Raw genomic sequence first — 24,715 nt, forward strand, 5'->3', positions numbered from 1 at the left:
AAGAATCACCCGATCTGGATGCTTGTGAATTCTAGAAGTGGAAGCCTATTCCATGATCCTTTTAAAAGAAAGATAAAACCTTGCCCAGACCATGCACTGACTGTGCCAGACTTTGAACCCACACAAGCTCAAGGAGCAGAGGAGGAGAAAAAGGAGATTGGCTGAGGAGGTAAGATCCCTGTTCATCCATCTAAAAGTGCTGCAAGCCGCGTGAGCTCAGCAACAGCATCGTGTACAGGCTGGTTTAGCCATCTAGCGGTGTTATGCACACCAGTGCCAGCAGGAATGTACTGGTGTCTGAACGGAGAGGGATGCAAAACAAATGAACTCACAGACAGACTGGGGAATATGACATTACATACATAGAAGGTGATAGGGTAACAAAATAAACACAAAGTGAACAGAGAAGCCCAAAGGCTAAGAAACTGGGTGTCTCCCTAGTATTAGGAATGCTCAGATGGAAAGAAGCGAGATGTTGTGATTTAATACGTAGAGAACCCGAAATGCTGTTGCTAAGGGCAACAGCAAAACCCTAAAGGGTTACCAACGGGTGTGGCAGTAAACTCCTTGGTCAGAGATGGAATAATAGACACAAGGAGAGTCTCCACAATCCTAGTCCTCACTTGCAGTGCACTGGTTCAGCTTACTGCCACTAAACTGACACCTGAACACCTTGCACAGTGAGAAAGGATTTTGGCAGGCAAGTCTGAGAATACAGCCGCAAACTTGCTAGGTTCACAGAGTAGCAAAAGAACCCCAGCAGGTTAAACGACTGACTCCAGTCTTACTGCTAGGTCTGGATTGGCAGAGTGTAATACCAAATCCCAAGGCCTATTTGCAGTAAGCAACAAACAAATACAAAGTTTACACAGTACTAGCTAGCTTTCAGGAACTGACTAACCAACAAAGATTCAGCAGCATCTGCCTAACCTGAGAAGAGGGTTTATATAGCAGGTGCTGTCCACGCCCCACTCAGACCTCACAGACTGTGAGCACAAAAACCAGCACCGGATCCCCTGCCGTGCACAGAGCCTGTAACCACTGCACAGCAAAAGACCCGAACCGGAGTATCAGCTACGCTCAGGTTACTCCGCTAGCACTTGTCTCCCGGTTGCCATGACGACGTGGCAGCACAGAGCAGGAGACCCTAACAAGCGGCTAAAGTTGAGTTGCCTTCCTGCCGCCACAGACTGCAAGTTTTGCCGAGAGGGGGGGGTTTACAAATTACCTGGACCCAGGTCTGATAGAGGGGCCCAGGTCCACACCTCCTTTGATTAGGCCATGCCCCCTAAAAAGTACTTTGACCCAGCCAGGCTCTCTACTACCCTGGCTGGGGGGCATGCCATGCTCCTGTGAGTGGGTGCTTCTGATGTACTAGACACCCCCCCAAAGAGGTGTGGCCATGCCTTCAGCATGCTGTGGTCACACCCCCTCCAGTGGGGGCAGGGGGGCCCAGGAAGATGTTGTACCGGGGCCCAGGATTTCTCTTGGCAGCTCTGCAGACTGCGCACAGGTCAATCGGACATGGCATTTAAAGCAGGCAAAAATGTTGGTCACTGTCGCTAGTCCAGGCTTAGGGGGTCATTCTGAGTTGATTGCTAGCTGCTGTTGTTCGCAGCACAGTGATCAGGCTAAAAATCGCCAATTTCTGCGCATGTGCATGCACCGCAATGCGCACGCGCGACGTATGGGTACAAAGTCCTTTGTGGTTTTGCACAAGTTCTAGCGAAGCTTTCAGTCGCACGGCACAACACAACACAAGAAGATTGACAGGAAGGGGGCGTTTCTGGGTGTCAACTGACCGTTTTCAGGGAGTGTTTGGAAAAACTCAGGTGTGCCAGGGAAAACGCAGGCGTGGCTGGGTGAACGCAGGGCGGGTGTGTGATGTCAAAAACCAACCCTCCAAAGTTAGAATCAACGCACACGAAGAGTAAGTCCAGGGCTGGTCTTGTTTTGCACAAAATGTTTTTGCAGGCGCTTTGCTGCACAGGCGTTCGCACTTCTGCAAAGCAAAAATACACTCCCTGGTGGGCGGCGACAATGCGTTTGCACGGCTGCTAAAAACTGCTAGCGAGCGATCAACTTGGAATGACCCCCTTAGTCCTAGACATACTCCCCTTACCAGACATAACAGAAAGATTAGTGAAGTTAGAGAACAGCTGCAGATCAAGATGGTAGAAGAGGACAAAAAGGATAGCTGCTACTGTCACTAGCAGCAAGCTTGTCGCAGTGCAGAAAATCTTCCAAGAAGGCACAAAAGTGCTGGATAGTGAAAGTAAACCCCCCCCCCCCCCCCCCCCCCACCCAAAACTTGCACCAAAGGGATGGCTGCCATCCAGAATGGTAGGTCTCTTCCGTTGTACCTCCTCAGCCTCTTTCAGGTGTACTGCAGATGCCATGGCCGTGGGGATGGTAGTGATGATGAAAGAAAGCATGGATGCTGATGGAAAATACGCCATGTAAAAAAGGAAAAAATTGAGCATCTAGTTCTGAAGGGTACTTTGATCAAGCAGAAAATTATAGCAAGCTGCAGAGGTAAGGAGGGGGAGGAGCTATAACTTCTGCAGCCACATTTAAAGTGATCAAGCTCTAATGCATCCTCTATACTGCAGTGTTTCAAGGGATCCCCTACATGGTTGAAAGGGGGAAATACTCTGTTTATTAATATTTAAACTGCAATATTTTAATAAACTTGTGTTTGTAAACTAATTATGGACACAGTTCATCCTATTGAAAACTGTCAAATGTACACCATTAGTCTCTTGGTTTGGCTTACCTGGGTAGCAGTACCAAAAGCGTAACCAAAGTCAATGCCTATCATTCCACCAGTCTCCATACTGATCATAAAATTGCTGAGGTGCCGATCTCCAATGCCAAGAATCCAATGGCTTATACACAGCAAAGCATGAGAGCGGGCAAAGTGGGAGCGCAGAGCCAGAAACGCTTCCGGAGCTGTGCTCATCTTGACAAAGGCTCTCCTGCAAAACAAGACATATTTTATACAACACATCAGTGCTGTGTCTAGTAATACAAGTTGGCATTAGAATAAACCATATAGACTTGCCTAAGATGAATACAAATCATCACTGTGGAACAAAATACTTATTTACATTCAGTTAGAAAAACAAACAAACAAACAAACACAAAAGCATCCGACTAAACAATGAGCTCAAAAACGGCAGGTGATCTCCCCCCAGAAGTGGCGAGTACTGCAGACTAGCAGTTGTGTGGCACCAGACGGATCATGCTCTCTGCAAGCCTCCTCGCCTCACTAGGGAGTACAGTTACTCACTAGGGAGTACAGTGCGGGTATTTAGAAGTGGAGATGTTGCCCATAGCAACCAGATTCTAGCTATTATCTTTTAAATGATGCTAGATAAATAAGTGGAATCTGATTTATTATAATGGACAACATTTCGACTTCTAAAAACCTGCTCTTTAGAAAATATACCCTTAGTAGCAGGGGCATAGTTAGTATTTTGTGGGCCCCATAACAGGATTTTTAAGGGGCCCTATCACAATACTTCTAGAGAGACACCTCTCTGCAGCAGATGTTAATGTATGCCCCATAGTAGTGCCCTAGTTAATTTTCTGAAAAATAGTAGTGCCCTAGATCACATTATGCCACATTGTAGGGCTGCCAGTACACATCATGCAACACAGTACCCCCAATTCACATTATGATATAGTGTACCCAGTTAATATTATGCCACATTCCAGTGCTGCCACCAGTTGATATAATTCTATATGCTAATAAACACTATAGTGCCTCAACTTCATATTGTGCCACATTAAAGTGCCCCAATTAATATTATGTAAGATTATAATGCCGTCCAGTTAATTTTACACCACATTACAAAAAGCAGGTCCAGGGACATACCTAGATATATTGTAGGCCCCAAGGCAAACGTTTGTAAAGGTCCCTATATACCACCACCCAAAGGTGAAAAATAAATATAGCACATGTAACTGTGACACGGAAGGTTGGCCCCTCCTAGCTCTGGGCCCCATAGCAGCTGCACTCCCTGCACCTATGGTAGCTGCGCCCTTGCCTAGTGTGTCAGTAGTGTGGTCAAATACGGTCAAGATGTGCAAGTTGGCACACAAATAAATAAGAAAAGGAGTGTATATCATCCTTCATAAAAAATTTACTCACCTACAACATGCTCAGAAAAAGATCTGACCTGCATTTTTCTAGCTATAAACTATATTTCCAATGGAGCTAAAAATATATACAAAATAACTAACCTGCAAAAAGACATTTCTTAAAGTGATACCCATATTTTCTCATCTATAACATGTAATATCACTTATAAATAGTCCTTGAAAACATTATTACATACAGAACAAAAATGGTTGTGGTAGACTTTCCGTTGATCACTTTCTCCTAAGTCCACAGGAGAACATTAGGAAATGAGGTAGCAACAGCAGATTGGCGCCAAACGATCAAAGCTTTCGGCCTCCCAGAATGCAATGGGCCTGTCCCTATATCTCCACCTCCTGGCTCAGGCAATTCAGTTGTTTTCCAAAGCACAAGGCAGGAGCATCATTGAGAGCCCTAATCAGGCGGGAAGAACACACATGCACACCCTTCCGTACAAGAAGGAAGAGGTTAGTAAGTGAAAGGATCCTCAAATCAGGTGAGTCAAGGTGGGATCCCTGTGGAAATAGGAGAAATAGTGATATCAATGGTAAGTCTACCATAAAGATTATTTCTCCTGCAGAGTCCATAGGTTATCCAAAGGATAACATTGGGATGTCCCAAAGCAATTTAGTGGTGGGGACGCTTCTGATTGGACAGGAGAATCCTTCGCCCGAATTCAGTGTCCTGAGATGCAAAGGTATCAAAGGCATAATGTCTAATGAATGTGTTAATGGAAGACCATGTGGCTGCCTTACATATCTGTTCTGCTGAAGCACCACGTTGTGCTGCCCATGATGGACCTACCTTACGAGTAGAGTGAGCAGAGACATTAGCCGGAACAGGGAGATCAGCTTGAGAATACGCTTCTGAAATAGTCATTCAAAGCCACCTCGCCAGTGTCTGCTTGTCAGCAGGCCATCCTCTCTTGTGAAATTCGTAGAGAATGAAGAGTGTGTCTGTTTTTCTGATGCCACTGGTACGATCCACGTAGATCCTTAAAGCACAGACTACGTCCAACGATACATCTCCCGCAGAAAGGTTGAGCTCTTGGAAGGCCGGGACTACAATTTCTTTGATAAGGTGGAATTTAGACATCACCTTAGGAAGATACCCAGATTTGGTTCTGAGAATCGCTCTAGCTGTATTAAAAAAAAAAAAAAAAAAAAAATCTGAAAAGGTGGGCAACATAACAATGGCCCTAATTCTGAAATTCTTCTAGCTGAAGCAATAGCCAGTAGAAACAGAACATTAGCTGTCAACCATTTAAAATCCAATCGTTTCAGTGGTTAAAATGGGGCAACTTGAAGGGCCTTTAGGACTAAACTTAAGTCCCAAGGCACTATACGAGGAACAAAAGGAGGTTGAATGTGCAGCATTCCCTGGAAAAAGTGTGCACATCCTGTAGGTTACCAATTTTCTTTTGGAACCATACAGTCAATGCTGACACTTGCACTCTCAAGGAAGCCACCCTTAGACCTTTGTCCATTTCTAACTGAAGTAATGCTACTACTCTGGAAACTCTGAAAGACCTAGGATCAAATTGCCGGTAACTGCACCATTGAATATAGGCTTGCCATATTCGGTGATAAATGCGAGCTGAGGAAGGTTCCTTGCTCTGAGCATTGTTTGAATTACCTGTTGTGAGAATCCTCTGCTTTCAGGATGGAAGCCTCAAGAGCCATGCCGTCAAAGACAGTCGGATCCAGGTGCTTGTGATAGCAAGGACCCTGAGACAGTAGATCTGTACGTTGAGGGAGTAGGAATTGAGCATCCATTGACAACCTCTGCAGATCTGTTTACCAATGTCGTCTAGTCCTTGTTTTGCCTTTTGCATCACCCTGGGTAACAGGGCGATTGGTTGAAACACATAGGCCAGATGCCAGTCCCATCTCACTGACAGGGCATCCACAAGGATCGCTTTGGGATCCTTTGTTCTTGACCCATATGTGGGAACTTTGTTGTTCTGACGGGACGCCATGAGATCTATCTCCGGTAACCCCAACTTGTCTACCAGAATTTGGAAGATCTCGGGGTGTAAAGCCCATTCGTTTGCATGAATGGTGTGTCGACTGAGAAAATCCACTTCCCAGATTAGGTTCCCGGAATGAACACTGCGGACAAAGCTGGATGATGAAGTTCTGCCCACTTAAATGTGTGACTTATTCCTTCATTGCATTTTGGCTGCGAGTTCCTCCCTGATGGTTGAGGTACGCTACTGCCGTTGCATTGTCTGAGCAGATTTGGACTGGTTTCCCCTGAAGGATGTCCTTTGCCTGAATAAGTGCCATATATACGGTCCAAAGTTCCAATATATTTATTGGCAGGCAACTCTCTTCCTTTGTCCACTGCCCCTGGAAGCAACTCCTTCCTGACACCGCTCCCCAGCCCTGAAGGCTGGCATCCATTGTCAGAATTTGCCAACCTGAAATCCAAAAGGGTCTCCCTTTGTCCAGATGGGATGTCTGCAGCCACCGGGCTAATGACCTCCTTACTTCCAGAGGAAGGACCATAGCCTGTGTTATTGTCTGATGAAAACCATTCCATTTGGAAAGGATCAGACATCGCAGAGACCTCGAGTGAAACAAAGCATACTCCACCATGTCGAATGTTGACACCATCAACCCCATCACACGCATTGCTGAGTGAATGGATACCCTTTGACTGTGTAGCAGCTCCTGAATACTTGACTGAATTTTGGATATTTTGTTCTGAGGTAAAATTATTCTCTGAAGACTCAAATCCAACACAGCCCCCAAGTGAGTTATCCATTGACACGGAACCAGGGACAATTTATGAGCCAACCGTGTCTAAGCTATTGTCTGCCACAGATGACACTGAAGCAATTCCTGAGATTGTGCCAGGATTAATAAATCGTCACGATATGGAAAAATCCTTATCCCCTGCTGACAGAGATAAGATGCCATTACCACCATAATTTTGGTGAACACTCTTGGAGCTGTGGCCAGTCCAAATGGTAGGGCCTGAAACTGAAAATGTTGCTGGAGATGGCAAACCTGAGATACAGAAGCGCTGAAGGGACAGTGCTATAGGAACATGAAGGTAAGCATCCTGGATATCCAGGGATATCATAAAATCCTCCGGCTCCATGGCCAAAGTAATGGAACGTAAAGTCTCCATATGAAACCGAGGCACCCAAATGTACTTGTTTAGCACTTTGATATTGAGTATGGGCCGGAACGACCCATTTGGCTTCCGGAATAGAAACAGATTGGAATAAAAACCTTGTCCTCGTTGTGCAGGAGGAACTGGAATTATCACTCCCGACTGAAGGAACTTCTGAACTTCCTCTTGCAAATCCCTTGCCTTTGTTTCGACTGAAGACAGGCTGGTACCAAAAAACGTTTGAGGAGGGTGTTTCTTGAAAGCAAATGCATAACCGTGAGATACCGCTTCTTGCGCCCAGGCATCTGTGGTAGACTGTTGCCAGACCTGTGCAAACTGAAAAATTTGGCCTCCCACACTGGGGTCCCCCAGGTGGAGGCCCGCACTATCAGGCTGATGGTTTATCTTCTGATATGGAAGCCAGCCCTCTGGTAGTCCAATGCTTTTTAGTCTTACCAGACTTGTCAGATTGAGACTGTTTGCCATAAGCCTTTCCTTGAGTCCGAAAGGGCCGAAAAGCTGGAAATCTAGGCTTGGATTTATGTGTGGAAGAAAATTTCACTTTCTTGGAGTCTGCTTCTGACTCCAAAACACTGTTTAATTCTTTACCAAAAAGAATATCTCCAGTAAAAGGCAAAGACTCCAGAACCTTCTTAGATTCTGAGTCAGCTTTCCATGTACGTAGCCAAACCGCTCTGCGAGCTGCTACTGCTGAAGCTGATACCTGAGAGGCAATTGTACCCATATCCAAGGCTGCTTCTTCCATCAAAATAGCTGCCTGTTTGACATGTGCAATATGGGATTTTTGCTCTCTATATGCCATTGAAAGGTCATCCTCCAATGCATCAGCCCAGGCTGCCACTGCTTTTGCCATCCAAGCCGAAACCATGGATCGTCTTATGATTGCCCCAGACCAGGAGAAAATGGTTTCAAGAAAACCATCTATTTTCCTATACGAGACATCATTTAATGATGTTCAAGGCAGAGGTAATGTAGATTTTTCACACCAATTGGATGACATGCGCATCTACTTTGGGAGACACCTCCTTTTTAAAAAAAGACTTTAGCCGAAAGAGGATAATTGGAATTCCATTTCCTTAGAATTCTAAACTTCTTACTGGGTGTAACCCAAGCCTCTTGCATAATTTCCGTCAGCTGTTCTGACCCAGAAAACTCAGTCCTAAGTATTCTTGGACGTATAAACACAAGTGCATTAGATTTTAACAAAAGCTCTGCTGCCTCCACTAAGGATAAAATGGCTTTCCTACCACTAATTAGCACAGGAATGTGCACTGAGCTGAGGCCTTCCTCCTCATCTCTGTATGCAGACCCGGAGTGCGATGAGTCCTCATCCTCCGACGAGTCCTCATCTGAAACATGTGTAGACTGTTAAGATGTTGTTTCATGTCTATGTGATTTACTTACCACCGGCCTTTCAGCCTGTTTCTGTTGAGAGGCTGCCAATTCCTGTATTGAATATAACTCCTAGGTGGAATATTGCATGTAAGGGTTAATAGGGTAAGCCCACCTTTCTGGTAGAATGGGCCTTCACCGATTTCGGTAACGGCAATCCAGCCGTAGAATGAGCTTGCTGAATCGTATTACAGATCCAGCGTGCAATAGTCTGCTTGGAAGCATGAGCCCCAATCTTATTGGGATCATACAGGACAAACAGAGCCTCAGCTTTCCTAATCTAAGCCGTTCTGGCTACATAAATTTTCAAAGCTCTGACCACATCTAGAGACTTCGATTCCGCTAAGGCGTCAGTAGCCACTGGCACCACAATAGGTTGGTTCATGTTAAACGATGACACCACTTTTGGCAGAAATTGCTGACGAGTTCTCAACTCCGCTCTATCTTCATGGATGATCAAATAGGGGCTCTTGTGAGACAAAGCCGCTAATTCAGACACCCGCCTTGCAGAGGCCAAGGCCAACAGCATGATCACTTTCCAAGTGACGAATTTCAACTCTACCTTACGTAAAGGTTCAAACCAATGAGATTGCAGGAACTGCAACACCACGTTAAGATCCCATGGTGCCACAAAGGGAGGTTGGGTGTGCCTTTCACGAAAGTCTGAACTTCCAGAAGGGAGGCCAATTCTTTTTGAAAGAAAATTGACAAGGCCAAAATTTGTACTTTAATTGAGCCTAACTTTAGGCTCGCATTCACACCTGCTTGCAGAAAATGGAGAAAACGGCACAGCTGAAATTCTTCCGTAGGAGCAGTCTTGGATTCACACCAAGACACATTTTCTCCAAATACGGTGATAATGTTTCGTCGTTACTTCTTTTCTAGCCTGAAAAAGTGTGGGAATGACTTCACTGGGAATACCCTTTTGGGCTAGGATCCGGCGTTCAACCTCCAAGCCATCAAACGAAGCCGCGGTAAGTCTTGGTACACGCACGGCCCCTGCTGTAACAGATCCTCTCGTAGAGGAAGAGGCCAGGGATCTATATGAGCAATTCCTGAAGATCTAGATACCAGGCCCTCCTTGGCCAGTCTGGAACAATGAGGATTGCATGAACCCTTGTTCTTCTTATGATCTTTATCACTTTTGGAATGAGTGGAATCGGAGGGAACACATATACCGACTGAAACACCCACGGTGTCAGTAGGGTGTCCACCGCTATTGCTTGAGGGTCCCTCGACCTGGAACAATATCTCGGAAGTTTCTTGTTGATGCGACACGCCATCATGTCTATTTGAGGAATTCCCCAACGACTTGTCACTTCTGCAAAGACCTCTTGATGAAGACCCCACTCTCCTAGATGGAGATCGTGTCTGCTGAGGAAGTCTGCTTCCCAGTTGTCCACACCTGGAATGAAGACCGCCGACAGAGCGCTTACATGTATTTCCGCCCAGCGGGAAACTTTTGTGGCCTCTGCCATTGCCGCTCTGCTCTTCGTTCCGCCCTGGCAGTTTATGTACGCCACTGCTGTTATGTTGTCCGACTGAATCAAGACGGGCAGATCGCGAAGAAGATGTTCCGCTTGTAGAAGGCCGTTGTAAAAGGCCCTTAATTCCAGAATGTTTATGTGTAGACAAGCTTCCTGGCTTGGCCATTTTCCCTGGAAATTTTCCCCGTGTGTGACTGCACCCCAGCCTCGGAGACTCGCATCCGTGGTCACCAGGATCCAGTCCTGGATCCCGAACATGCGTCCCTCTAGGAGGTGAGAGCTGTGCAGCCACCACAGGAGTGAGATTCTGGTGTTGGAAGACAGGATTATCTGTCGGTGCATGTGCAGATGGGACCCGGACCACTTGTCCAACAGATCCCACTGAAACACTCTGGCATGGAACCTGCCAAACTGAATGGCCTTGTAGGCCGCCACCATCTTCCCCAGCAATCGAGTGCATTGATGGATTGACACTCTCGCTGGCTTCAGAATTTGTTTGACCAGACTCTGAATCTCCAGAGCCTTTTCTTCTGGAAGAAAAACGCTCTGTAATTCTGTGTCCAGAATCATTCCCAAAAACGACAGTCGTTTCGTTGGACTCAACTGTGACTTTGGCAAGTTCAGGAGCCAACCATGTTGTTGCAGAACTGTCAGGGAAATCGTAATGCTCTGCAGTAATCGGTCCCTGGATCTCACCTTTATCAGGAGATCGTCCAAGTACGTGATAATTGTGACTCCTTGCTTGTGCAGGAGAACCATAATTTCCGCCATAACTTTGGTGAAAACCCTCGGAGCCGTGGATAGACCAAACGGCAACGTCTGAAATTGGTAATGACAATCCTGAATCGCAAACCTCAGGTAAGCCTGATGCGGAGGATATATGGGGACGTGTAAGTAGGCATCCTTTATGTCGACCGACACCCTAAAATCCCCTTCCTCCAGACTGGAGATCACAGCTCGGAGAGATCCCATCTTGAATTTGAATTTCCTTAGATAGAAATGGAGGGATTTTAGGTTCAGAATTGGTCTGACCGAGCCGTCCAGCTTCAGAACCACGAAGAGGCTCGAATAAAAATCTTCTCCCTGTTGTGACGGGGGCACCGTGACAATGACTTGATTTTGACACAGCTTTTGTATCGCATCGCATACTACCTCCCTGTCCAGAAGAGAAGCTGGTAAGGCTGATTTGAAAAATCGCAAAGGGGGAACGTTTTGAAACTCCAGTTTGTACCCTTGGGACACTATTTCTAACACCCATGGGTCTAGGGCCGAACGAACCCAGAACTGACTGAAGAGTTGAAGACGTGCCCCCACCAGTGCGGACTCCCGCATAGGAGTCCCAGTGTCATGCGTTGGATTTGGCAGAAGCCGGAGAGGACTTCTGCTCTTGGGAACCTGCCACAGCCGGTGACCTTTTTCCCTTTCCTCTTCCTCTAGAAGCAAGGAAGGAAGACCCTCATCCTTTTTTTGTATTTATTGGGCCGAAAGGACTGCATCTGATAGTGGTGCGTTTTCTTTTGTTGTGCAGGAACTTAAGGTAAAAATTATGACTTACCCGCGGTAGCCGTAGATACCAGGTCAGCGAGGCAATCACCAAACAAGACACCACCTTTATACGGCAGAGACTCCATAGCCTTCTTAGAGTCAGCATCAGCATTCCATTGATGAATCCACAATGCTCTTCTAGCCGAGACTGCCATGGAATTGGCCCTTGATCCCAAAAGGCCAATGTCTCTCGCAGCTTCCGTTAGGTAGGCTGCAGCGTCCTTGATATAACCCAGTGTCAAAAGAATGCTATCCCTATCCAGGGTATCTATCTCAGATGACAAGTTATCTGCCCATTTTTCAATAGCGCTACTCACCCACGCCGAAGCAACGGCAGGTCTGAGCAGCGTACCTGTAGTGACATAAATGGATTTTAATGTATTTTCCTGCTTACGATCCGCAGGTTCCTTTAGGGCTGCCGTGTCAGGGGACGGAAGCACCACCTTTTGGAACAGTCGTGACAGAGCCTTGTCTACAGTGGGAGGTGACTCCCACTTTTCCCTATCCCCAGAGGGGAACTGATATGTTACCGGAATTTTCTTGGGAAACTGAAACTTCTTGTCAGGATTTTCCCAAACCTTTTCAAAAAGAGAGTTCAGTTCATGAGAGGGAGGAAACGTTACCTCAGGTTTCTTCCCCTTACACATACAGACCCTAGTATCAGGAACATCACGGTCCTCCGTGATATGTAACACGTCTTTTATCGCCACAATCATGTACTGAATGCTCTTAGCCAGTTTAGGATTTAATCTGGCATCACTATAGTCGACACTGGAGTCAGAGTCCGTGTCGGTATCTGCTATCTGGGTAAATTAACGCTTTTGCGACCCCGAGGGGGTTTGGACCTGTGACGAAACATCCTCCACGGATTTTTTCCATGCCTGATTCTGAGACTCAGATTTATCCAATCTCTTATTTAATAGAGCCACATTTGCATTCAAAGTACTCAAAACATTTACCCAATCAGAAGTCGGCGGTGCAGACATGGTCACTCCCACAGTCGTTTCTGTCCCTAATCCAGCCTCCTCCTGAGAAGAGCCTCAGACTTGCCGACACACGTGTACCGACACCCTCAGACACACTGGGCATGTAGGGGACAGACCCACAGTAAAGCCTGTCAGAGTTTGCAAGCTCACAACCCAGCGCTTATCCCGGTTCTGAAAACCCTTATACAAAGCCTCAGACCTGTTAGCGCTTTTATAAATACATATATAGCACAAAAAAACTGTGCCCCCCCCCCCTGCTTTGCACCCTGTTACTTGATACAGCAGTGTAGAGGAAGGACCAGCGTCTCTGCAGCTCTGTGAAGAGAAAATGGCACTGATGAGAGCTGTGAGGGCTAAGCCCCACTTCAGCCCCACTATTTTTTAAAATATTTATACTGGCGGGGGTTCGGATTTAGTGCCTTGGCACCTAAAAACCACTTTGCCAGTCTTGTATGAGGTTTTTTAATGCTGGGCCGGGCTGGGCTTGGCCTGCCCCCCCCCCCCCTCCTGCACCCTGTAGTGCCGCTGTGTGTGGGAGCATGGCGCGCAGCGCGGCCGCTGCGCAGTACCTCAAAGCCGTCACTGAAGTCTTCTGATCTTCTTCTACTCACCTGACTTCTGGCTCTGCAAGGGGGGTGACGGCGGGCACTGGGAACGAGCATCTAGGCGTACCTAGCGTTCAGACCCTCAGGAGCTAATGGTGTCCTGTAGCCTAAGAAGCAGAGCCTTGAAACTTTCAGAAGTAGGTCTGCTTCTCTCCCCTCAGTCCCACGAAGCAGGGAGACTGTTGCCAGCAGGTCTCCCTAAAAATAATAAACCTAACAAAAGTATTTTTCAGAGAAACTCAGGAGAGCTCCTCAGTGTGCATCCAGTCTCACTGGGCACAGATTCTAAACTGGAGTCTGGAGGAGGGGCATAGAGGGAGGATCCAGTTCACACCTCTTAAAAGTCTTAAAGTGCCCATGTCTCCTGCTGATCCCATCTATACCCCATGGTTCTTGAAGCGTCCCCAACATCCTCTAGGACGTATGAGAAATCACTTTAAAATTTGTTAAAGTGACATACAATCCGATCCCTCCCTGCTTTGCAACAGCATTGAGGATCAGAATACACAGAAACTGACAGAAAATAGTAAAGTCAGCAATCACACTAGCTATCAGTCACAGGTTATACATTTTGGGACAGAAAACACACATGCATCCTACACTCTAAATGGGGAAAATATAGGGGTAACTGTGGTGGAAAAAGATTTGGGGGTGCTCTTAGATAATAGGCTTAGTAACAGTACACAATGTCAAAAAGCAGCAAAAGGGGCAAATAAATGTGCTTGCGTGCATAAAACGGGTCATTGAGACAAGGGACGAGGATGTAATCCTGCCACTGTACAAATCATTGGTACATCTGCACCTGGAATATTGTGTTCAATTTTGGGCACCATATTATAAAAATAGATATCGGGGAACTAGAAAGAGTTAAAAGGCGAGCTACTAAATTGATTAAAGGGTTAGACATTGGCGTACGAGGAAAGGCTTACTAGGTTAAATATGTATACACTAGAAAAGAGGTGTCTAAGAGGTGACATTATTAATATATTCAAATATGTAAAGGGTCATTACAAGGAGTTAGCAGTGTATTTGTTTATTAAAAGAACTGTGTATAGGACGTGTGGGCACTCATTGAGGCTAGAGGACAGAAAATTTCGTACACAACGCTTCAGCAGGTGCATTATAATATTAACAGCTTAACACAGAATACAGGTTGAACCCGATGGGCATTTTGCCTCTTTTCAACCTCACTATGTATTAGTATAATAAGCAATATGAGCACATAATTAACTACAGATACATTTCAAGTATGTAGGAGAAACATATTACTGCATTACCTTATATAGGAGTTTAAACGTATTCAGTCGCACAGCGAAAGAAAACAGCAGCAATAGTTTACAGACTCGTGCATCAGGCACTTATCCAACTATTCGTACCAAATGTAGATAGAGAATTAGTGTTGTATCACCCGGCTCAGGAGAGGTGAGCTTCTCCCCGCTTCCAGGATCGATCAATACGATAGTGAACTCTGAGTGGATCCAGACGCTATTAGTGTACTCCAATCGCCCCGTGAACACCGACGCACCAGTCATACAGCTGCCTATGCTGCGACTGGATCCTTTTAGATACACAGTGTCTCAGACTTTAGCGGTAACTCAGTTCATGCAGGGAAACGCGAAGGAAACTGGTCATGAACCAGGGGGAGGGGTGACCAAGGGATCGTCTTACTCCCCACTGCTGACATCAACCCTAGGGATCGCTGCCTCATACTACCCCTGGAGCCTATATTCCATGAGACTTAGCGCTGGTGCACCCGATGTGGCAGCCGCGTCAGCGACTGTTCGGTAGTCTCCATCCCGAAACAGTGCGGCTGTGTATCGCGTTTCCCCTACTAAGCGGAACCGATGCCTTACCTTCTCCCCGTGCTCTGGCCACAGCCTGGTAACGTCTACTGGAGTTGCTAGTACATCCTACACAGATGCCCACCGAAACTGGGTAAGCGTTGTCGCGACCCAGCGGGGAGTTGTTGGAGCGACTCTTTCTAAGGTACGTATAAGACGCTTTTTAGAAAGATCGCTCAAAAATATAAAGTAAGACTATAAAAATAAAATTAAAAAAACTTATGGCTACTAAAAACCAGCAGCCCATTGACCATGGTCCTGCTCCTTGCCGCACCAAACAAAAAACTAAATTGCCTGAGCCAGGAGGCGGGGATATAGGGACGGGCCCGTTGCATTCTGGGAGGCCGAAAGCTTTGATCGTTTGGTGCCAATCCGCTGTCGCTACCTCATATCCCAATGTTAACCTGTGGACCCTGCAGGAGAAAAATATGTTTGACTATCCCTTTTTGTTGTGGGACACATTAAATAGAGGTTTACAGTATGAAGACTACTGACCAAGGCTTTTCCTTTGCACAGTTTAGGTAAATACATTATATCTAATGACTACAGATTCCTTTTGTTGTTAATTATTTGCAATTGTATCGATGCTGAATATTGTTTATCCATAAGAAACGGTCTGTGAATCACTTATGGCAGAATATTGATACATTGTTTGATACAAAATCATTTATACTACCAGACTACAAGCTGACAGTAGCTTATGGATACTTAAATTACCAATGTTATTATACATGTGATTCTATTTCACTGGCTGGTGAATTGTTACTGTTTTTTTATATACATAATTGTCTTTTTATAGATATAATTATTTTAAATAAAAGTTAAATATATAATTGGATAGTTTGCGATTGTGATCTATACCAGCACCTTTCCATTTCTCGTTCGTGATTTTATTTGATTTGAAGGAGAAACCAATATATAAAAATCTATTCATAAGGAAACACTAGAGGGAGCACAGTCTTCATTTTCTCAGACATACAAATTACTGAAAAATGAATCAGGTATATTAGAAGGCTGCTGCCTCCCTAATATAAGAAAGGGAGTGTATTCACAGATTTCTAACAAATTATTATTCATTGCGACTATATTTTAAGAGTTTGAAGTTCATAGCGCTTGTCCATTCACCCTTTTACTCTCCTCTGTGCCAAATATTGAAAACTAAATGAATTAACCGTGATCAGATAAGCCTGTTTTACACATTAACATACATATAACTTTTGTTTCCCCCAGCACCCTGAATGATGACCGTAACCAGATATAAATTCCACATAATAATAGAATTCAGAGATCTTCGTTACACATATTTGCGCAAGTGTGTGAATAAGCCCTTATCATGTGGCTCCTTGCTGGTTAATCTTAGACCCAGATTGGGGTAATGGAGGTGTGAGGTGTGGTGTCTCTGGACTGGCTGAGCTGGATGGCCTTAGTGTGGCATACCTTTACATTCTACTAACACTTTTCACTTATTAATTTTTTAACACTATTTCTCTATTTTAATTGCATTTCATTTTTGTATCACTTTCTCTATAGCTTCGGCTTCCTAAATACTAATTTATTAACACTATAGTTTTTTCACTGGTATGCTATGCTGGGCTTTCTGGCTTATGCTAGTGTTTTGGGGTGCCACACCCTGCACCTAGATATAGCGCTAGGGACCCCAAATATACAGAGACGCCTTGATGCGGCTTTGGGGCTTATTCACACATTTGCGCAAATGTGTGTAACGAAGATCTCTGAATTCTATTATTATGTGGAATTTATATCTAGTTATGGTTATCATTCAGGGTGCTGGGGGAAACAAATGCCTTTTTTTCTTGCTTAGAAATACCCCTCCCTTTCGAGCACCTGAATGATATCACTAAGCTAATTGAGCATCTACCAATATATATATATATACATATAACTTTCCTCAGTAATCTAAATTGTCTACCATAATCCGTACACTATAAACGTTTCCTTGTCTCTATTTTTATAATAGGTATTTGCTTATTAAGGATCAAACAACTGAAACAGAAAAGAGACAGAACAGTACTCCCTAATGGGGCACGCTCCCAGTCAGTATAAAATCTAACTTTTAATAAATAAAATCTAACTAGCATTAGATGCATATCACAAGCACTTTAACAATTGTAGACAATGTTGCCAATTAAATACATAATGGCATATCTCACAATGGAGGACTCTCTCACACTGACAAAGGAAAAAACAATTCATGTAAATAAAAGTGGTATGGGTAGGCAAACTATAGTGAAAATAACAGCAGTAATATGGTGTGTTTCACACAGATAAAAACATACTGCCACAAATGACAGAAAGGATATTTATCCAGTAATCAAACCTTCAATAGTATATAGAACATGTGAGGTGTCCCTCAATAATGCTTAGGGAGGAAATAAGTTTAGTAGTTTGTACTCCTATAAAAGTATATATCAGTGTAGAATAATAGGGCCTGTGTACTTACCTAGATAAGGAGCTGCTGTCTCCCATCATACTATATGCACTGGATGGGAGATGAGGAGAAAGGGCTGTACTGCTGTCAGCACTATGGGGGTCATTCCGACCTGATCGCACGCTGCCGTTTTTTGCAGTGCAGCAATCAGGTCACTATGGTGCGTGCGTATGCACCGCAATGCGCAGGCGCTTCGTACGGTTACAAAGCAGATCGTTGTTGTGCGATGGATCTAACGTAGAATCCATTCACACAGCCGATCGCAAGGAGATTGACAGGAAGAATGCGTTTCTGGGTGGCAACTGACTGTTTTCTGGGAGTTCCGTGAAAAACGCAGACGTGTCCAGGCGTTTGCAGGGTGGGTGTCTGACGTCAATTCCGATACCTGACGGGCTGAAGTGATCGCAGCAGCTGAGTAAGTTCAGAGCTACTCAGAAACTGCATGAAAACTTTTTGCACAGCTCCCCTGCACAAGCGATCGCACACTTGCTATGCTAAAATACACTCCCCCCCCATAGGCGGCGACTATCTGATCGCACGGCTGCAAAAAACTGCTACCGTGCGATCAACTCGGAATGACCCCTATATCCGCTCAAAAACCCCTGATGCGGATTGCAGTGCAGAGCAGGCCAGCTTAGTGTGAAAGTGACTGATGAGAGAACACTGAAATTAAGACAAAGATACCAGTGAGATCATTCTCCCAACTGGACAGGTGTTCGTGGTTTTGGGGGTCCTGAGAGCGCACAAAGGACCCACTTCCTTCAGAGGGCTCGCAACATGCATTTTGCTGTAGCTATCTCAAGAAAGCTCAGTGCGTTGTGCTCCAGACAGACGTTAAGTAGCGCCAGCTGATCAATCAGAACTCAATATCAATTGACAGACATCCAATGTCACCATTGAGAGAATAAGGTAATACTGTCCAATCATGCTGGTTAGTAATTTGAGTGATCGTTGAATCCATCTATGAGAATTAGTTATATACCACAGTGATGATCGCACTGAGCCCCCCCCCAAAAACGTGGGTCCCAGGGACCCCCCACTTTTCTCTATCGTCCTAAGTGGATGCTGGGGTTCCTGAAAGGACCATGGGGAATAGCGGCTCCGCAGGAGACAGGGCACAAAAAAGTAAAGCTTTTACCAGATCAGGTGGTGTGCACTGGCTCCTCCCCCTATGACCCTCCTCCAGACTCCAGTTAGATTTTGTGCCCGAACGAGAAGGGTGCAATCTAGGTGGCTCTCCTAAAGAGCTGCTTAGAGAAAGTTTAGCTTGGGTTTTTTACTTTACAGTGAGTCCTGCTGGCAACAGGATCACTGCAACGAGGGACTTAGGGGAGAAGTAGTGAACTCACCTGCGTGCAGAGTGGATTTGCTGCTTGGCTACTGGACACTAGCTCCAGAGGGACGATCACAGGTACAGCCTGGATGGTCACCGGAGCCGCGCCGCCGGCCCCCTTGCAGACGCTGAAGAGAGAAGAGGTCCAAAATCGGCGGCTGAAGACTCCTGAGTCTTCATAAAGGTAGCGCACAGCACTGCAGCTGTGCGCCATTTTCCTCTCAGCACACTTCACACAACAGTCACTGAGGGTGCAGAGCGCTGGGGGGGGCGCTCTGAGAGGCAAATAAAAACCTTATTAGAGGCAAAAAATACCTCACATATAGCCCACAGAGGCTATATGGAGATATTTAACCCCTGCCTAACTTCAAAAATAGCGGGAGACGAGGCCGCCGAAAAAGGGGCGGGGCCTATCTCCTCAGCACACAGCGCCATTTTCTCTCACAGAAAAGCTGGAGAGAAGGCTCCCAGGCTCTCCCCTGCACTGCACTACAGAAACAGGGTTAAAACAGAGAGGGGGGGCACTGATTTTGGCGATATTGTATATATATAAAAGATGCTATAAGGGAGAAACACTTATATAAGGTTGTCCCTATATAATTATAGCGTTTTTGGTGTGTGCTGGCAGACTCTCCCTCTGTCTCCCCAAAGGGCTAGTGGGTCCTGTCCTCTGTCAGAGCATTCCCGGTGTGTGTGCTGTGTGTCGGTACGTGTGTGTCGACATGTATGAGGACGATGTTGGTGAGGAGGCGGAGAAATTGCCTGTAATGGTGATGTCACTCTCTAGGGAGTCGACACCGGAATGGATGGCTTATTTAGAGAATTACGTGGGAATGTCAACACGCTGCAAGGTCGGTTGACGACATGAGACGGCCGACAATCTATTAGGACCGGTCCAGGCGTCTCAGAAACACCGTCAGGGGTTTTAAAAACGCCCATTTACCTCAGTCGGTCGACACAGACACAGACACGGACACTGAATACAGTGCCGACGGTGAATAAACAAACGTATTTCTCATTAGGGCCACACGTTAAGGGCAATGAAGGAGGTGTTACGTGTTTCTGATACTACAAGTACCACAAGAAAGGGTATTATGTGGGAGTGAAAAAACTACCTGTAGTTTTTCCTGAATCAGATAAAATAAAATGAAGTGTGTGATGATGCGTAGGGTTACCCCGATAGCAAATATTGGCGTTATACCCTTTCCCGCCAGAAATTAGGGTACGTTGGGAAACACCCCTTAGGGTGATAAGGCGCTCACACGCTTATCAAGTGGCGTTACCGTCTCCAGATACGGCCGCCCTCAAGGAGCCAGCTGATAGGAAGCTGGAAAAATATCCTAAAAAGTATATACACACATACGGTGGTTATACTGCGACCAGCGATCGCCATCAGCCTGGAGATGCAGTGCTGGGTTGGCTTGGTCGGATTCCCTGACTGAAAATATTTTATTCATGTAGAGCATTTAATAGGATGCATTCTATATATATGTATGTGAGATGCACAGAGGGATATTTGCTCTCTGGCATCAAGATAAGTGCGTTGTCCATATCTCCCAGAAGATGTCAGGGACACGACAGTGGTCAGGTGATACAGATCCCATACGGCAGATGGAAGTATTGCTGTATAAAGGGAAGGAGTTATTTGGGGGTCGGTCCATCGGACCTGGGGACCACAGCAACAGCTGGGAAATCCAACCTTTTTTACCCCAAGTTACATCTCAGCTAAAAAAGACACCGTCTTTTCAGCCTCAATCTTTCCTTTCCCATGAGGGCATGCAGGCAAAAGGCCAGTCATATCTGCCCAGACATAGAGGTAAGGGAAGTAGACTGCAGCAGGCAGCCCTTTCCCAGGAAAAGAAGCCCTCCACCGCGTCTGCCAAGTCCTCAGCATGACGCTGGGGCCGTGCAAGCGGACTCAAGGTGGGGGGGTAGTCTCAAGAGTCTCAGGGCGCAGTGGGATCACTCGCAAGTTGACCCCTAGATCGTACGAGTATTATCCCAGGGGTAAAGATTGGAGAGTCGAGACATCTTCTCCTCGCAGCTTCCTGAAGTCTGCTTTACCAACGGCTCCCTCCGACAGGGAGGCAGCATTGGAAACAATTCACAAGCTGTATATCCAGCAGGTGATAATCAAAGTACCCCTCCTACGACAAGGAAAAGGGTATTATTTTTCCACACTATATTGTGGTACTGAAGCCAGACGGCTTGGTGACACATAGTCTAAATCTAAAATGTTTTGAACACTTACATAAAAGGTTCAAATCGAGATAAAGTCACTCAGAGCAGTGATAGCGAACCGGAAAAAAGGGGACTATATGGTGTCCCTGGACATCAAGGATTACCTCCATGTCCAAAATTTGTCCTTCTCATCAAGGGTACCTCTGGTTCGTGGTACAGAACTGTCAATATCAGTTTCAGACGATGCCGTTTGAATTATCCACGGCACCCCGGGCCTTTTTACCAAGGTAATGGCCGAAAAGATGTTTCTTCAAAGAAAAAAGGCATCTAAATTATCCCTTACTTGCACGACCTAAAAAGGGCAAGTTCCAGAGAACAGTTGGAGGTCGGAAGAGCACTATCTAAAGTAGTTCTTCGACGGCACGACTGGATTCTAAATATTCCAAGAATCGCAGCTGTTTTCCGACGATACGTCTGCTGTTCCTAGGGATGATTCTGGACACGGTTCAGAAAAAGGTTTTTCTTCCCGAGGAAAAAGCCAAGGAGTTATCCGACCTGTCAGGAACCTCCTAAAACCAGGAAAGGTGTCTGTACATCAATGCACAAGAGTCCTGGGAAAAATGGTGGCTTTTTACGAAGCAATTCCATTCGGCAGATTCCATGCAAGAATTTTCCAAAGGGATCTGTTGGACAAATGGTCAGGGTCGCATCCTCAGATGCACCTGCGAATAACCCTGTCGCCAAGGACAAGGGTATATCTTCTGTGGTGGTTGCAAAAGGCTCATCTATTGGAGGGCCGCAGATTCGGCATACAGGATTTGATCCTGGTGACCACGGACGCCAGCCTGAGAGGTTGGGGAGCAGTCACACAAGGAAGAAAATTCCAGGGGGTATGGACGAACCTGGAAAAGTCTATTCACATAAACATTCTGGTACTAAGAGCAATCTAAAATGCTCTAAGCCAGGCGGAACCACTCCTGCAAGGAAAACCGGTGTTGATTCAGTCGGACAACATCACGGCGGTCGCCCATGTAAACAGACAGGGCGGCACAAGAAGCAGGAGTGCAATGGCAGAAGCTGCCAAGATTCTTCGCTGGGCGGAGAATCACGTAATAGCACTGTCAGCAGTGTTCTTCCCGGGCGTGGACAACTGGGAAGCAGACTTCCTCAGCAGACACGATATACACCCGGGAGAGGGGGGTCTTCATCCAGAAGTCTTCCACATGCTAATAAACTGTTGGGAAAGACCAATGGTAGACATGATGGCGTCTCGCCTCAACAAGAAACTGGACAAGTATTGCGCCAGGTCAAGAGATCCACAGGCAATAGCTGTGGACGCACTGGTAACACCTTGGGTGTACAAATCAGTATATGTGTTTCCTCCTCTGCCTCTCATACCAAAGGTATTGAAGATTATACGGTGAGGAGGAGTAAGAAATACTAGTGGCTCCGGATTGGCCAAGAAGGACTTGGTACCCGGAACTTCAAGAGTTGGTCACGGACGACCCGTGCCCTCTACTTCTGAGAAGGGACCTGCTACAACAGGGTCCCTGTCTCTTTCAAGACTTACCGCGGCTGCGTTTGACGGCATGGCGGTTGAACGCCAGATCCTAAAAGGGAAAGGCATTCCAGAAGAAGTCATTCCTACCTTGATTAAGGCAAGGAAGGAAGTCACCGCGAAACATTATCACCGCATTTGGCGAAAATATGTCGCGTGGTGCGAGGATCGGAGTGTTCCGACGGAGGAATTTCAACTGGGTCGTTTCCTACATTTCCTACAATCAGGATTGTCTAGGGGTCTCAAATTGAGATCTATTAAGGTTCAAATTTCGGCCCTGTCAATATTCTTCCAAAAAGAATTGGCCTCAGTTCCTGAGGTACAGACTTTTGTTAAAGGAGTACTGCATATACAGCCTCCTGTGGTGCCTCCGGTGGCACCGTGGGATCTAAATGTAGTTTTAGATTTCCTCAAATCCCATTGGTTTGAACCATTGAAAAAGGTGGATTTTAAATATCTCACATGGAAAGTGACTATGTTACTGGCCCTGGCTTCCGCCAGGAGAGTATCTGAATTGGCGGCTTTATCTTATAAAAGCCCTTATCTAATCTTCCATTCGGATAGGGCAGAACTGAGGACTCGTCCGCATTTTCTCCCTAAGGTGGTATCAGCGTTTCACCTGAACCAACCTATTGTGGTGCCTGCGGCCACTGGCGACTTGGAGGACTCCAAGTTGTTGGACGTTGTCAGAGCCTTAAAAATATACATTTCAAGGACGGCTGAAGTCAGAAAATCTGACTCGCTGTTGATACTATATGCACCCAACAAGTTGGGTGCCCCTGCTTCTAAGCAGACGATTGCTCGTTGGATTTGTAACACAATTCAACTTGCTCATTCTGTGGCAGGCCTGCCACAGCCTAAATCTGTTAAGGCCCATTCCACAAGGAAGGTGGGCTCATCTTGGGCGGCTGCCCGAGGGGTCTCGGCATTACAATTCTGCCGAGCAGCTACGTGGTCGGGGGAAAACACGTTTGTAAAATTCTACAAATTTGATACCCTGGCAAAAGAGGACTTGGAATTCTCTCATTCGGTGCTGCAGAGTCATCCGCACTCTCCCGCCCGTTTGGGAGCTTTGGTATAATCCCCATGGTCCTTTCAGGAACCCCAGCATCCACTTAGGACGATAGAGAAAATAAGAATTTACTTACCGATAATTCTATTTCTCGGAGTCCGTAGTGGATGCTGGGCGCCCATCCCAAGTGCGGATTATCTGCAATACTGTACATAGTTATTGTTAACAAATTCGGGTTATATTGTTAAGGAGCCATCTTTAAGAGGCTCTTTCTGTTATCATACTGTTAACTGGGTTTAGATCACAAGTTGTACGGTGTGATTGGTGTGGCTGGTATGAGTCTTACCCGGGATTCAAATTGCCTCCCTTATTGTGTACGCTCGTCCGGGCACAGTACCTAACTGGAGTCTGGAGGAGGGTCATAGGGGGAGGAGCCAGTGCACACCACCTGATCTGGTAAAAGCTTTACTTTTTTGTGCCCTGTCTCCTGCGGAGCCGCTATTCCCCATGGTCCTTTCAGGAACCCCAGCATCCACTACGGACTCCGAGAAATAGAATTATCGGTAAGTAAATTCTTATTTTAAAGATTGGGGTCCTGCTGGTCTTTTTCTGGGTCCCATCGGAATGAAGGTTCTTTTTAATCTTAATCTTGTTTGGACACTACAAAAGTGTTGCAAGATGGGGGGGATGGGATGACAATGCTGCTGGGCTGTGTAGCATGCAGGACACCCTGCACCAGAGGTGTAACTAGACCTTTTGGTACCCTTAGGCAGAAAGTGAATTGGTGTTCCACCTCCTAGATCGCAAAGCATAGGCAAAGGGCGCCGAAAGCGCGGTGCAAAATTTTAGGGGCGTGGCTTCATGGGGAAGGGTGGTGACCACATAATAGTGCCAATTCACATTACACCACACAGTAGTGCCGATTATACACATTGCACGAGGTAGAACCTCCTATGCACACTGCGCCAGGTAGAGCACGTTAAACACTTTGCTCCAGGTACAGCACGTTATACACTTTGCTCCAGGTACAGCACGTTA

At 46.0% G+C, this 24,715-nt stretch overlaps 1 protein-coding gene across 1 annotated transcript in view; it reads right to left on the minus strand.

Annotated features, from left to right (window-relative positions):
• Positions 1-24,715, minus strand: part of PRKDC (protein kinase, DNA-activated, catalytic subunit) — an 836,940-nt gene that overhangs the window by 31,886 nt on the left and 780,339 nt on the right. The window contains exon 83 of the mRNA XM_063923695.1: positions 2,777-2,978. Within this exon, the coding sequence (XP_063779765.1) occupies positions 2,777-2,978 (202 nt within the window). The remainder of the gene's footprint in view (positions 1-2,776; positions 2,979-24,715) is intronic.

Source organism: Pseudophryne corroboree, chromosome 5 (genome assembly GCF_028390025.1).
Source record: "Pseudophryne corroboree isolate aPseCor3 chromosome 5, aPseCor3.hap2, whole genome shotgun sequence".
Lineage (NCBI taxonomy): Eukaryota > Metazoa > Chordata > Amphibia > Anura > Myobatrachidae > Pseudophryne > Pseudophryne corroboree.